This window comes from Vanacampus margaritifer, chromosome 3 (assembly GCF_051991255.1).
Source record: "Vanacampus margaritifer isolate UIUO_Vmar chromosome 3, RoL_Vmar_1.0, whole genome shotgun sequence".
Taxonomy (NCBI): Eukaryota; Metazoa; Chordata; class Actinopteri; order Syngnathiformes; family Syngnathidae; genus Vanacampus; species Vanacampus margaritifer.
Window position 1 is genome coordinate 87,501 of NC_135434.1, and position 11,678 is coordinate 99,178.

General features: G+C 51.9%; 2 protein-coding genes across 7 annotated transcripts in view; one reads left to right on the top strand and one right to left on the bottom strand.

Moving 5' to 3' along the window:
• The window catches only part of LOC144049405 (regulator of G-protein signaling 3-like), a 12,136-nt gene extending 1,841 nt beyond the window's left edge, over positions 1–10,295 (top strand). For 3 of the 5 annotated variants that reach the window (XM_077562310.1, XM_077562308.1, XM_077562313.1), the window contains 15 exons: positions 1,068–1,149; positions 2,373–2,478; positions 2,561–2,657; positions 2,762–2,995; positions 3,194–3,233; positions 3,808–4,022; positions 4,097–4,180; positions 4,785–4,896; positions 4,985–5,154; positions 6,766–6,916; positions 7,070–7,269; positions 7,877–7,920; positions 8,026–8,118; positions 9,449–9,741; positions 9,821–10,295. In XM_077562310.1, coding sequence (XP_077418436.1) covers positions 1,068–1,149; positions 2,373–2,478; positions 2,561–2,657; positions 2,762–2,995; positions 3,194–3,233; positions 3,808–4,022; positions 4,097–4,180; positions 4,785–4,896; positions 4,985–5,154; positions 6,766–6,916; positions 7,070–7,269; positions 7,877–7,920; positions 8,026–8,118; positions 9,449–9,741; positions 9,821–10,095 — 2,196 coding nt within the window. In that variant the 3' untranslated portion in view covers positions 10,096–10,295. The remainder of the gene's footprint in view (positions 1–1,067; positions 1,150–2,372; positions 2,479–2,560; positions 2,658–2,761; positions 2,996–3,193; positions 3,234–3,807; positions 4,023–4,096; positions 4,181–4,784; positions 4,897–4,984; positions 5,155–6,765; positions 6,917–7,069; positions 7,270–7,876; positions 7,921–8,025; positions 8,119–9,448; positions 9,742–9,820) is intronic. The other 2 variants (XM_077562311.1, XM_077562312.1) reach the window with 2 other exon arrangements.
• Positions 10,296–10,412: 117 nt separating this feature from the next.
• LOC144049117 (myosin light polypeptide 6-like) lies at positions 10,413–11,473 on the bottom strand. Of its 2 annotated transcripts, none has more exons than XM_077561763.1 (2): positions 11,364–11,473; positions 10,413–11,100 (listed from the first exon to the last, which is right to left on the bottom strand). In XM_077561763.1, exon 2 carries the CDS (start codon positions 11,016–11,018, stop codon positions 10,413–10,415), a length of 606 nt encoding a protein of 201 aa, XP_077417889.1. In that variant the 5' UTR covers positions 11,019–11,100; positions 11,364–11,473. The 2 variants fall into 2 exon arrangements, with proteins under 2 accessions (XP_077417889.1, XP_077417890.1); XM_077561764.1 differs by lacking the exon at positions 11,364–11,473 and having other exon boundaries at positions 10,413–10,955; positions 11,004–11,018.
• Between the last annotated feature and the right edge of the window lie 205 nt (positions 11,474–11,678).

The window sequence follows — 11,678 nt, forward strand, 5'->3', positions numbered from 1 at the left end:
GGGGCGTGACCGGACTGGTCGCCATGACTGGAGACAGGACGCGGCGAGGACGACTTGGCTGCGGCGAGGACGACTTGGCTGCGGCGAGGACGACTTGGCTGCGGCGAGGACGACTTGGCTGCGGCGAGGACGACTTGGCTGTGGCCAATACTTTTTTATTATTTTTTTATTTTTTATTTTTTTTATTATGGCTGTGGCAAAGACTTGACGAACAAACTTCCGCACGTAACACAGGCAGAGGTTCGCAACCCTTTTTTCCGTGACGTGCCACATGTGAAATATCTTTTCAGCCAAGTACCCCCGAACCCGTGCAAAGCAAAAAAAAAATTCATCAGTGCTGTGCCATCCTTGTCTGATTCATTCAACTTTGTAAGTCCATGTGTATTTTTGTGCTCTCCTTTAAATGTCCGCATTCAACGTTCAACAACGCCGCCTTCCTCTGCGGGGGCCGCTGCGGTGTTGCACGTGTTTTCTAAAGACACGTTATCAAATTGGCCATAAGATGGCGTTAAGATTTGAGAAGGGGTACAAAAAAAGGGCGGCGGAAGCCGAGGCCGGCGCCGCCGCGCACTGCGCTTCCCCCGTTGCCGTGGTGACTTGACCCATCGGGGCTCCATGGATGTGGACTTTTTAGTGTCCAGGTGAAACAAGTCTGCCTTGATGTAACGACCTCAGATCAGCCGTCCTGGAACCGAACACGCAGATTTTCTGCCTCGGGCCTGTCAAGTCGCTGTTGGCGGTCGGTCTCGTGTTTGTTGAACACGCTTTGTGAAACGGGCCGCTGGTCCGGAAAGTAAAAACCCCGCTCGAGCGGCAGGTAAAGCAGCTCCCCGGGAGACAATCTGTGGCTGACGTTGGACTTTTGGGACCCGGATTGGACACCTGCGGCGGCTTAGGGTTCGACTCTGCGTAGAGGAAGCGGACCGAATGCCACCGTCGCAGTTTCGATGGCGATCGGTAATGAAACTGCAGCTTGGCTGTAGCGGTGACGTTCAAGAGCAGGAAGTTGACGACAATCACAAAAATAGCCATTTTTAGATACCGAACCGTGTGCTCTGCGTCCTTAGGTCAGCGTCGTCCGAGGACAAGACGGCTTTGGATTCACCATCTGCTGCGACAGTCCGGTGCGAGTTCAGTCCGTCGACGCTGGTGAGTTTGCCAACAAAACCTTCCAAAGTCGAAGGACCGTCCCTGGCGACTCAGGAAGTCCTCGATTGGAAAAGAAAATGGACGAAATGGAGCTCGATTGTCACTTTGGCATCTCACAATTTGCTGCCGCCGTCATGAACGCACGCATGCAATCATCCAGGTGGCTGCTGGGACACATTCCTGAGGTGTCCCTGTCCGTGTTCGGGGTGAGATTCTGGGGTCTGTTGCTGTCCACTTTCGAGATTGTCACAAGGAAAACCGCAAAGTCCATTCAATGATTGATTGTGTTTCGACGCCAACAGACTTTCTACAAACGGGTCAAATGCAGAGAACGACTTTCGGCCCACTTAGATGGCAGTGGTACTTTAATGAAATAAAAATTGTAGGAATTATTATTGATGAACATGGAAAGCGCATGTAGAACTTGTTCAATAAATCTAAAGTATCCCAAACCGTAGCCGAGTTACAGAAGGTTAAAGAATCCTCGAACAAGAATGCTTTGTTATTGTTCTATAATTCCTTGATTGTTCCATACCTGACCTTTTGCCTTGAAGTTCACCTGCCAAACCCGACACCCGACCCTTTGAAATGTGCTATTTGTGTTGTTTGCGGTTGTGGAAACCGCAGACGAGCACACGATTTACACAACGACAAACGCTCAAATGCAATGAATTGATGGACTGCCTTAAAATAATGCATGAAGCCCATCATGACCTTTGACCAATTAACATGCAAAGCAAATTTGGAAGACAAAAAAGGGAAAGTGAGCACAAATGAAGAGGAACAGATATTTTTTCCAAACCTAAATACAGAACAAAACAAAAAGAAGGATATATTTCAACTCAAGGTTTGTGGATTATAAAAGTAAATCATTTTGGTCCATTCGTATTTAAAAAAAATGTATAAAAGTTCAAGTCCTGGAAAACGTATTTAGTACGAGGTCTTGCTCTTGATGTTGTTTGTTACCACGATAGCATCTTGACTGCTTGATGTCATTTATTTTGTGTTGATTATTATTACTATTTTTTCTGTTTTTATTTGACAGATACCACAAGTTTTGCTTCTTTCTGTCCCCTTTATTTATCTTTTTTTTTGAAAGAATGAAATGAAAATATGAATTTGAATTGACTGATTGATTCAATGTGGAGGTTTTTCATGGCTGCCACTTTTGCGTGTTACTTTTGATTGCGTCACGCTTTCTGATTGGCCGTCCCCGGCCGTAGGCGGTCCCGCTCAGCGCTCGGGCCTCCGCCAAGGCGACGCTGTTTTGCAGCTCAATGGACTTCCTGTGGAGACGTGGACGTGCGGCGAGCTGGCTCACGCCATCAGGTGACTTCTCGCTTCCACGCCACAACCGCCCACTCTGCGCCGCAACAACGTGTGCGTGCGTGCGTGTGTGTGTGTGTGTCAGGAGTTGCCCCAGTCACATCACGGTGGTGGTGTGGAGAGGTTCGCCTGAGGTCAGGACGTGCTGTGAGACTTTGCTCCGCCCACCGGCAGCCCAAAAGGTGCGTTTTGTATCCTGTCAATGTTTTGGATGTCGTTTCTTGTCCTTTTCATGACCGCGGAGTCTCCATCCGTTTTTGTGAGCTTTCCACGTTGCCCTCCGTAGACCACCAGGCTGTTGCACCAGCCTGCTCGCACTAAACATGGCCGCCGCAGACGCGATGGGGGGTCTGTGGTGGCCTCCGGTCTGGAGGTTCTGGGGTCTCTCTGGGGGGATCGCAAGCAAGAAGAAGGAGAAGCAGAAGAAGCATCTTGCGCTTCCTCGCTGACGGGCACCTGTGTGACATCATCAAATGGGGACAATTACATCCTCCTGTCCCCTGTCACACCGCAAGAGCAGGTGAGTCTCTGCTAGGTTCTTGTCTTACGTTTTGGCGGTCGGCGCTGCTCAGATGAGTGCTAGTGGAGCGTCCCATTGGATTTGCCAAAGCATCCATCCGGTATTAACGCGCTTTTTGGGGTCAAAGCCCGTTTCGTGATGCGACGCGACGCTGCAAGACAAAAAGGATGACTTGACTCGTGTATGTCTTCTCTTCAGCTGCTCCAGCCCAGATTTGAGGACACCGGCAAGACCATGGGTACGTGTGATATCTCGTCCGTCCAATATGGCCGACCTATACATTCACTGGAACATGTGTTTAGGCTGCCAAATAACATTCTTCAAAAACAACCCACCTCAAATCGAAAGGAAATATTTTCACACTCTTATGACGTTTTGCCCTGTAAAAAAAAGAAAAAAAAATACGGACGTCAATTTGCTTAACATACTGGCAGCAAGAATACAAGATTGAGGAGCTTGAAAGTTGGCGTCGATTTAGGAGTACAAGCGCTAAAGAAAAAATCTTATGAATCGTCACTAAAATTGACATCATATCAAGTTCAGCCTCTGAAAAGATGAAAACAATTGCCGCATTATTTGGGATTTGATGTCTCGCCAAATGTTGCGCTCACGAGTTGACAAAAGAGCAAAATGATTTGTTTGGACTGAGAAGCATTTACACCCGATTGATGAATCTGGATTCATTCCTATTCTTGAGGCTGATAATAGCAGCCCATCGGGGGAGGGGCTTACGAGTACGCACAGAGAAAAGCTGCTTTCGGGGGACGTGCACGTTATTCACAGGATTTGACGCTACACGCACACACACACAGGGCGTGTGTACCAGACCCACTCCAGACGCGGGCTGAACCTCCTGGGGGGTTCGACAGGGCAAGCGCTCATCCAGCCGCCCGCCGCCTTCTCCTCCACGCTGCGCAACTACGCCACCTACGGCGATTACCAGAACTGCACCATCATCCAATCGCATCGGCCCTCCGGCGGCTTCGGCCAAGCGGCCAAAACGCTCATCTTCCCCATCTTCGTGGAGGTCAGCCCCAAGAGCCTCGACCTTTGACCTTGTTGTTCTTGTGTTGACGTGGTGCCGATGTCACCCGGTGCCAGCCCGTGGACCTGTGCAGCCCCGGCAGGACGCTGCTGATGTCGGAGCAAATGCTTCTCCACCGGGCCCGGCAGCCGCCTTGCAAGGTGAAAACCATGTCTTGCTTTCCGACACAAGTCCCCAATCCTGGTGCTGCAGGTTGTCCATGGTTACGTCCTCCAACACACCTGTAGTCAGTTCATTGGATGAAATCCACACAGCCAGAAACTCGCTCAACACATTCACGATGGCAGTAGGACGCCTCGAAGCTCCACAAATGCTAAACAGAACTGCGAAGACGTCCAAGTAAAAGGAAGCCAAAACAACTCACAACAGCACGTAGCTTTAGCAACATAATGCTAAATGCTAAGGCCGAATCTGGCAAACAAGTCAATGATGATGATGATAATAATAATAATAATGTAACCGATTGCTATGGCTCACAAGATTGCCATTATTCACGTGCTGGCACATTCACGCGTGGCCGCCACACACACAAATGTCCCCGTCTGCTAAAAGGTTGCTTTGGATGTGTTGAGCAAGCGTCTGCTTTCATTGGCTGAGATGAGACGGGACACTTTTATAGCCAACGAAAAGGGACCGGTGTCCAACCAGTCCCGCCCGCTCACATTCCAGTAAAGCTCTCTCACATACAGCCGGGCCACTGAGATGCTCTCACACTTTGAAATGTCCGATGGCGTCCCCCGAAAGGTGAGCGTGTTGATCTACGACGACGTCCTGCTGCTCAGCACAGAAGACCAAGCCGGACGCTGTCACGTCCTCATGAGTCCGCTCTTCCTGCGCACGCTGCGGCTCCAAGAGGGTAGGCCGCCGTCGGGAGCGCCCGCCGCTGGCCGCCGTCGGGAGCGACCGCCACTGAAGGCCGTTTTTCTCGTTTGCTCGCCTTCCAGTGGCGCCCGCGCCGCGTCACCTCTTCTTGCTGCAGACCGCCGGCAGCTGCTGGCAGTGCCTGTTCACTTTGGAGGCCTTCAGCCCGGAGCAGAAGGTTCGAGTCGGCCTCTGTCTCCGTGACAACATCCAACGGCAGCTGCTCGCCGAGGAGAAGGGCCACGACCAGCAGGTAGTCCCGGTCCGACCGACAGGTAGTCACCAGACGACGGCAAACTTTGGGATTCACGGCCAATGAGCACATTTTTGCTGCATAGTGTGTGTGTGTGTGTGTGTGTGTGTGTGTGTGTGTGTGTTGTCCCCATCCTTGTACCTTGTGCCTGAAGTTGTCGCCCCCCCCTCGGAGTTGGGGCTCTTCCTCTCTCGGCCCTCTTCCCTCTGTGACCCCTGTCAGGGAGGGTGTGAGTGGTTGAGGGATGGTGGACCCAAAAGCGGGGAAGCAACGCAGTCAGACAGGAATTAAGTCCAATATGAGGAACAATCATGACTAGACGGGTCGCCATGACTGGAACGAGCATGACGTGACAGGACCTGATTTGACTTGGCTTGGCTTGACTTGGCTGCGGCTTCACGGCTTCACGGCTTCATGTCTGTGACCAGGAGGACTTGGTTAGCTGTGACGATGACTTGACGCACAAACTTCCACACATAACAGGCAATGCACCGACTGGACAAAAACAACACGACTGAGGCCCCGTCCGGACAAAAGCAAAACCGGCTTCGTTCCTCAAACAAATCTCGTCCACACAGAAGCATTTCAAGACTTGCGCGTGTCCAAAAGAAGACGCTGAGGACGTTTAGCGGCTGTAATGTACATGCCAAGTCTGCAGGGGCGCTGCAGCGCAGCCACAGGGAGTTCACGGAAAGCGGAGAAGAAGAATCAGCCAAGAAGACAAACACTTTTTTTTCTCTAACTTTATTGCAATCTACAGAAAAGACGGTTGGTATCAAAACAACATGAAGACGACAAACACGGCAGAAGCGGCAATGGCGGCTGATTCACGTTCAACGCCGCTTGTTGACCGTGAGAGGAAAGAAGCAAAAAGTCCGCCCTGAGACTGGGAGGTTGTGGGTTCAATTCCCAGCCGGGTCATACCAAAGACTTTAAAAAATGGGACCCATTGCCGCTCTGCTTGACACTCAGCAATAAGGGTTGGAATTGGGAGGTTAGATCACCATATGATTCCCGAGCGCGGCTGCTGCTGCTGCTCACCGCTCCCTCAGGATGGGTCAAATGCGGAGAACGAATTTCGCCCCACTTAGGTGGGTGTGACAATCAGTGAATCTTATCTTATTATCTTAGCAAAATACTTTGCTGCAAAAGCAGACGCAAGCTAAGGAGGGCAAGCAAAACAATTACGACGCGGCGATCCGCCATTGTTGTTGACAGACTGACGGTTCACGCGCAGTCAATTCAATCTGCAACGATGCGTCGTCATCGAGTTGTGTCCCGCGTAAGGCGTCCAGACGGACGCGTACGCGCCGCGTTTGGAAATCGGTCCACTCTGGAGCCCGCTTTCAAAAGTTTCAAGCTCCGAAACGGCGCCATCGATACATTGAAACGGACTTTGATGTGGGCGGGGCCTGAAGACACCAACACTAATGAGACACGCCTGGTGAAGGGAAGACACACACAGGTGGACGTGCTTGGACTTAACGAGACAAGGCAAGAAAGCAGCAAGACGAGACAAAAAACACCAACCGCAGACAAACAAAAAGCAAACCCCCGCAGAAGCGAAACATGGCAAGTCCCTCTCATCCACCCTTTTCCTCCCCCTCCCAGCTCACGGCCTCCCCCCGCGCCCCCCCGGACACGAGTGCGTACGCCTCGGCCCGACTCCCCTCCCCCGTGTGGAAGGAGAGAGGGGGGGGAGAGGAGGAGGAGGAGGGAAGACGCCGTCTTAAGGACTTAAGCTCCGCCTCCAGATTGCAAGGTCAGACTCACCGCTGTCGTAACTTCCTCAAGCTCATATCGCCGATGCAGGTTTGCCACTTGCGTCCTCGCTGACGGACGCCGGCTGCGCTTGACTTTCTTCTTGCCGACGTGATGCTGAGAAAGTTGAAACGTTCCCCACATTTGCCCTCAGGCGTCCGACGTTGCGCGTCCGAGGGTTCCTTGCGAGCACGTGCGAGCGAAATGAGCCGTTCGCGCTCCGACAGCACCGTCCACCGCCTGACCTCTGACCTTCAAGCTTCATGCCTCCCCTCCGCTCGGACCCTCAGGAAACACCTGACCTCAGAGGGGGTCACCCTAAGGCACACGCTGGCGCTGCTGCGAGGGGCCGAGGTACACACACGTACGCGCGCACACACACGCACACACTTTGGACATGCCCACACCTTAACTCATTGACTGGCAGCCATTTCGACTGAAGCAACTCTCTTCGCTCACGGCTGTTTTGCTGGATTTTGACTGGTTCTGCAAGACCTACAAAATATTGTGTTCTATTGCTATCAAAACATGACAACCTACCAAAAGAAAGATTAGAGTCACTTCTTTCATCCGAAAAAAAAGTATATTTGTATCCGTTTTGCAGCAATTAGCGTTAGAATCTAGCAAAGTTTCATCATTATTCACAAATCTGTTCAAAACTGTGAGGGAAAGAGCTTTTTTCCCAGCGTGGCCCTGGTTGATCTCTTATACTCTGCTGCCACCTCCTGGGCGTTTTTGTAACAACTACCATTGCTTCAAGCATTCTCTCACTTCAGAGGCTGCATCAAAGCCTTCTGTATGCTCTAGCATAAATTAAAAAAAACATCAAAAATGTATAAATACGTCTTTGGGAGCATGGTAACATTTCAAATAGAACGTTTTCATATGTTTTCGGAGCAAATGAGTTAAGGATGCATGCACACCAGAGTCGTAAAGTTGTCCTTTGGGTTTTTCTTTCTAGGATGTTGAAATTGAAAATGACTTCAAGAAGAAAACCAAGAGTTTGTATGTACACACACACACACACACACACTCTCACACACACACACACACACACACACACACTGTCATACACACACGAGTAATTGGCATTGTGTTTTTTTGTTGAAGCGCTTCAGACGTGCGCAGTCGTCTGCCGTTCCTGCGCAGACACAAGCGCTCGGTCCAAAGTGAGAGTTTGGAGAGAGCCCTGAGGAACGCCAGGTTGGTTCTTCAAAGAGAACATTATTTGGCCTCCGTGTTGGTGCCTGCCGCAAGTTTGACGTCGGCCAGTGCGGTCTAGCTGTGCGCTTTGCTTTCATTTGGGATTTTGGCAGGCAGGCGCACTTAGAAAGAGGCCGACTCGATCAGGGGTGGCCAAGTTGGGTTTTCCATGTCTCCCTCTTTCAGCGCAGCTGAATCTAATGATCAGCTCATCAGCAAGCTTTCCAGAAAGCCTGATAACGATCCTGATCATCAACCAGGTGTGTTAGTGGAGGGAAACCTGCAAAACAGGCTGGATGGTGGCTCTCCAGGACCCAACTTGGCCACCCCTGGACTAAATGATTTTCCACCAATGGAAGCATCTCCTCATCCCTTGAAATTTGCTGCACGTTCAGCAAACGGGGTTGAATGTGCATTTTTGTCCGATTTATGAACGAAGGCCGATGACGTCCACCACGCACGGCAAATTCTGCAAAATCACATTACGGGAGTCCTGGAGTCGTACGCGACCTACGTCGTTTCGACGTTACGGCGCCCGTGCCTCGTCCGTAGCGCCGTCTTTTTGTAATCAGGCCATTTTCAAGTTATCAAGTGACCTCCAGCAACGGACGTCCATCGAGCGCTCGCCATCAGGCGCGTCACATTTCCGGGTTCAAGTTTAAATTAGCTCCGCTCTGCCGTCCGTCAGCAAACGATGTCAAAAATAACCCAAAACCCAAAATATGGGTTCCGGTTCTTCCGGTTTGCGCAAATTGTTTTTTACAATTACTGCACAAAGTATTTTGATGTAAATTTCGACTTTGACGGGGAAATCCGACTTTTTATTTTGAAATGGCTTGGTCAGAACCAAAAAAAGCCCAAAAATGGTCAAATAACGGCCAGGGGTTAAGTGGAAATTCAGTTTACACGGCCAGCGTAGGAACGCAACTCCGCCGTGACTTGAGGTCTCCGGTACGAGACCTGCGCCAAAACTCAAGTGCGGCTTCCAGCAAGCGTCAAGTTGAGCCCGCCGACAGAAAACACGCTCACGTAAACGAAGCTGGCAGGCGCACGGAAATCAAGATGCGCACGTGCGCTCGCTGTCACAGAAATGGAGCAGCTTGCGGTCAGGTCAAGTTCGCCACCGCCGCTGGCCGACGGTTTGATTGTTGTGCGTTGACCAACTTCACATGCTTCTTAGTTGTTTGGGGAAATTCTTGGTGTGATTGAGACTTTTCTGAACTAGTTTGAGGCGCCCCTTTGTGGTCTGGGGAAGTTGTTGGCAATTGTGTTGTCTGTGCTTTTTATCTGGCGTCTTTTATGCCGTGGAACGCGTCTTTTCCTCTTGCAGGCCGTCTGCGAGGGAGGTGACGATGTGGGCCGAGAGTCTCGGGGCTCTCTTGGCCAATCGATGTAAGTCTCGGTCAGCTGACGAAGGAAGGCAGGGGTCGCTCTACGTCCTTCCATCTTTCTTCTCATTGGTCAGATGGCCTCGCCGTGTTCCGCCACTTCCTGAGGTCGGAGTACAGCGAGGAGAATCTGGACTTCTGGTTGGCTGTGGAGAAATTCAAGCAGACACGCCCCCTCAGCAAGATGGCCGACAAAACCTACAAGGAGTTCGTGTCGTGCGGCGCGTCCCGACAGGTAGATGCCGACACTTGAAGATGCCGACACTTGAAGACGCCCCTGGTCGCTCATGTGACGCTGCGAACCCGTCCTCCAGGTCAACGTGGATTCAGAGGTCCGAGAGTTGACCCGGCGCGGCCTGCGTGTGGGCGTGGAGATCGGCTCCCTCCAGCGGGCGCAAGATCACATCTTCAACCGGATGGAGGCCGACAGCTACCCGCGATTCCTCAGGTCCCACCTCTACGCCCGGCTGGCCAATCAGGACGCGGGGCCCGCCGAGCACAGCCGAGCGACTTCTGCCCAAGCGTTGGACCGGAACCCGACAGGAAAGCTTGTCATCATGTGAGGAAGCCACAAGCGGTTGTAGGCTGATCCAATTTTGTGACTCGCATCCAGCAGCTTCGGACCAATCAAAGATCTTCTGACTTGTGCTCAAAGTTGCGAATGAGCTCCGATCGGTGAAAGGTCTTGTGACTGTTCCAGAGGCTGCGATTGGCCAAAGAAGTTTGTATTGATTGATGATTAGGATGACAGCGTCACGGCAAAGCAACAACGACAAATAAAAGCACCAGACCAAAGAGAATGTTGTCTTTATTGGAGTTTTGGACACGTCTCATTCTTTCAACACAACATTCATTCAGGACATTTGCCGAAGAAAAGACGGCGGCCGCTCAGCGTGACGGCCGTCGTCATCCCGCCATGATGTGTTTGACGAAGTCGGTGTAGTTGATGTGTCCGTTGGCGTCCTCCTGGCCGGCCATGAGCCGGTCCACTTCGTCTTCCGTCATCTTCTCTCCCAGGGTGGACAGCACGTGGCGCAGCTCGGCCCCCATGACGGTCCCGTTGCCCTCCTTGTCGAAGACCCGGAGCCCCTCCACGAAGTCCTCAAAGTGCCCGTGGTCCTTGGCGCGAGCCACATGCTGCAGCATGGGCAGGAAGGCGTCAAAGTCCAGCAGCTTGGCGTGCATCTCCTCGGCCTTGGGCCGGCCCAGCAGCTTGAGGACGTCGTCGTTGGTGGGGTTGTGGCCCAGCGCTCGCATCACGTCGCCGCATTGCGCGTAGCTGATCTTCATCTCGCCCGCCGCCGTCTCGTCGAACAGCGTGAAGGCGTCGCGGAATTCCTCCACCTGCTCGGCGCCGAACTCCACCACCACGCTCTTGAGGTCCACCTCGCACGCTTTGGCCTCGGCTTCCGGGGCTTTGGGCGGCGGCGCGGCGGCGCTCTCATCCTTCTTGACCTCGGCGACCTTCTTGGCCTCCGCGGGCTTCTTGGCTTCCACTTTCTTGGGGGCCATGTTGGCAAGTGGCGGCCGACGGACGGACTGTGTTCTTATAGTCGCTGCCCGGCCGAGCGGCGTGACCAAATATGGACAACAACTGGAATGGGAACAGATAACGCGCGACTCTGATGACCTTCGGGCTGATAAGCGTGTGCGCGCACACGCATCAACCTTAAAATAAACGCGTGCGTGCGTGCGTGCGTGCGTGCGTGCGTGCGTGCGTGCGTGCGTGCGTGCGTGCGTGCGTGCTTGCATACATGCATGCCTTGTAGGGGGGTCTGGAGATGAGTATTGTCTGAAGTGCAAACTTGAATTCAAGCTTTTTAAGCTACGTTTAAGAGGAAGAAAAAAAAGGAGTACCGAATGTGCGTAAAGCGCTTGACGTGTTTGTCTACATTTGTCCCCGTCTGACTATTTGTCCACCTGTGGACCGTATGGAAATGGCCGTATGGATCCTGAACCACACAGAAACAAAGTGCAGTGTTTGGCAACAAGGACTCAACATAACTCAAACCCAGCACGAGTTCAAAACAAAACAAGAAATGAAACATGCATCCAACCCATTCAGATTGGTTAAATTAGGTGATAGATAAATTGGCTCTACTGTTCATTGTGTAAGTCTGGTCAAGAAAGTGTAACTCATCTTTTGTGTAAACAACCCTTTAGGCAAGCCAA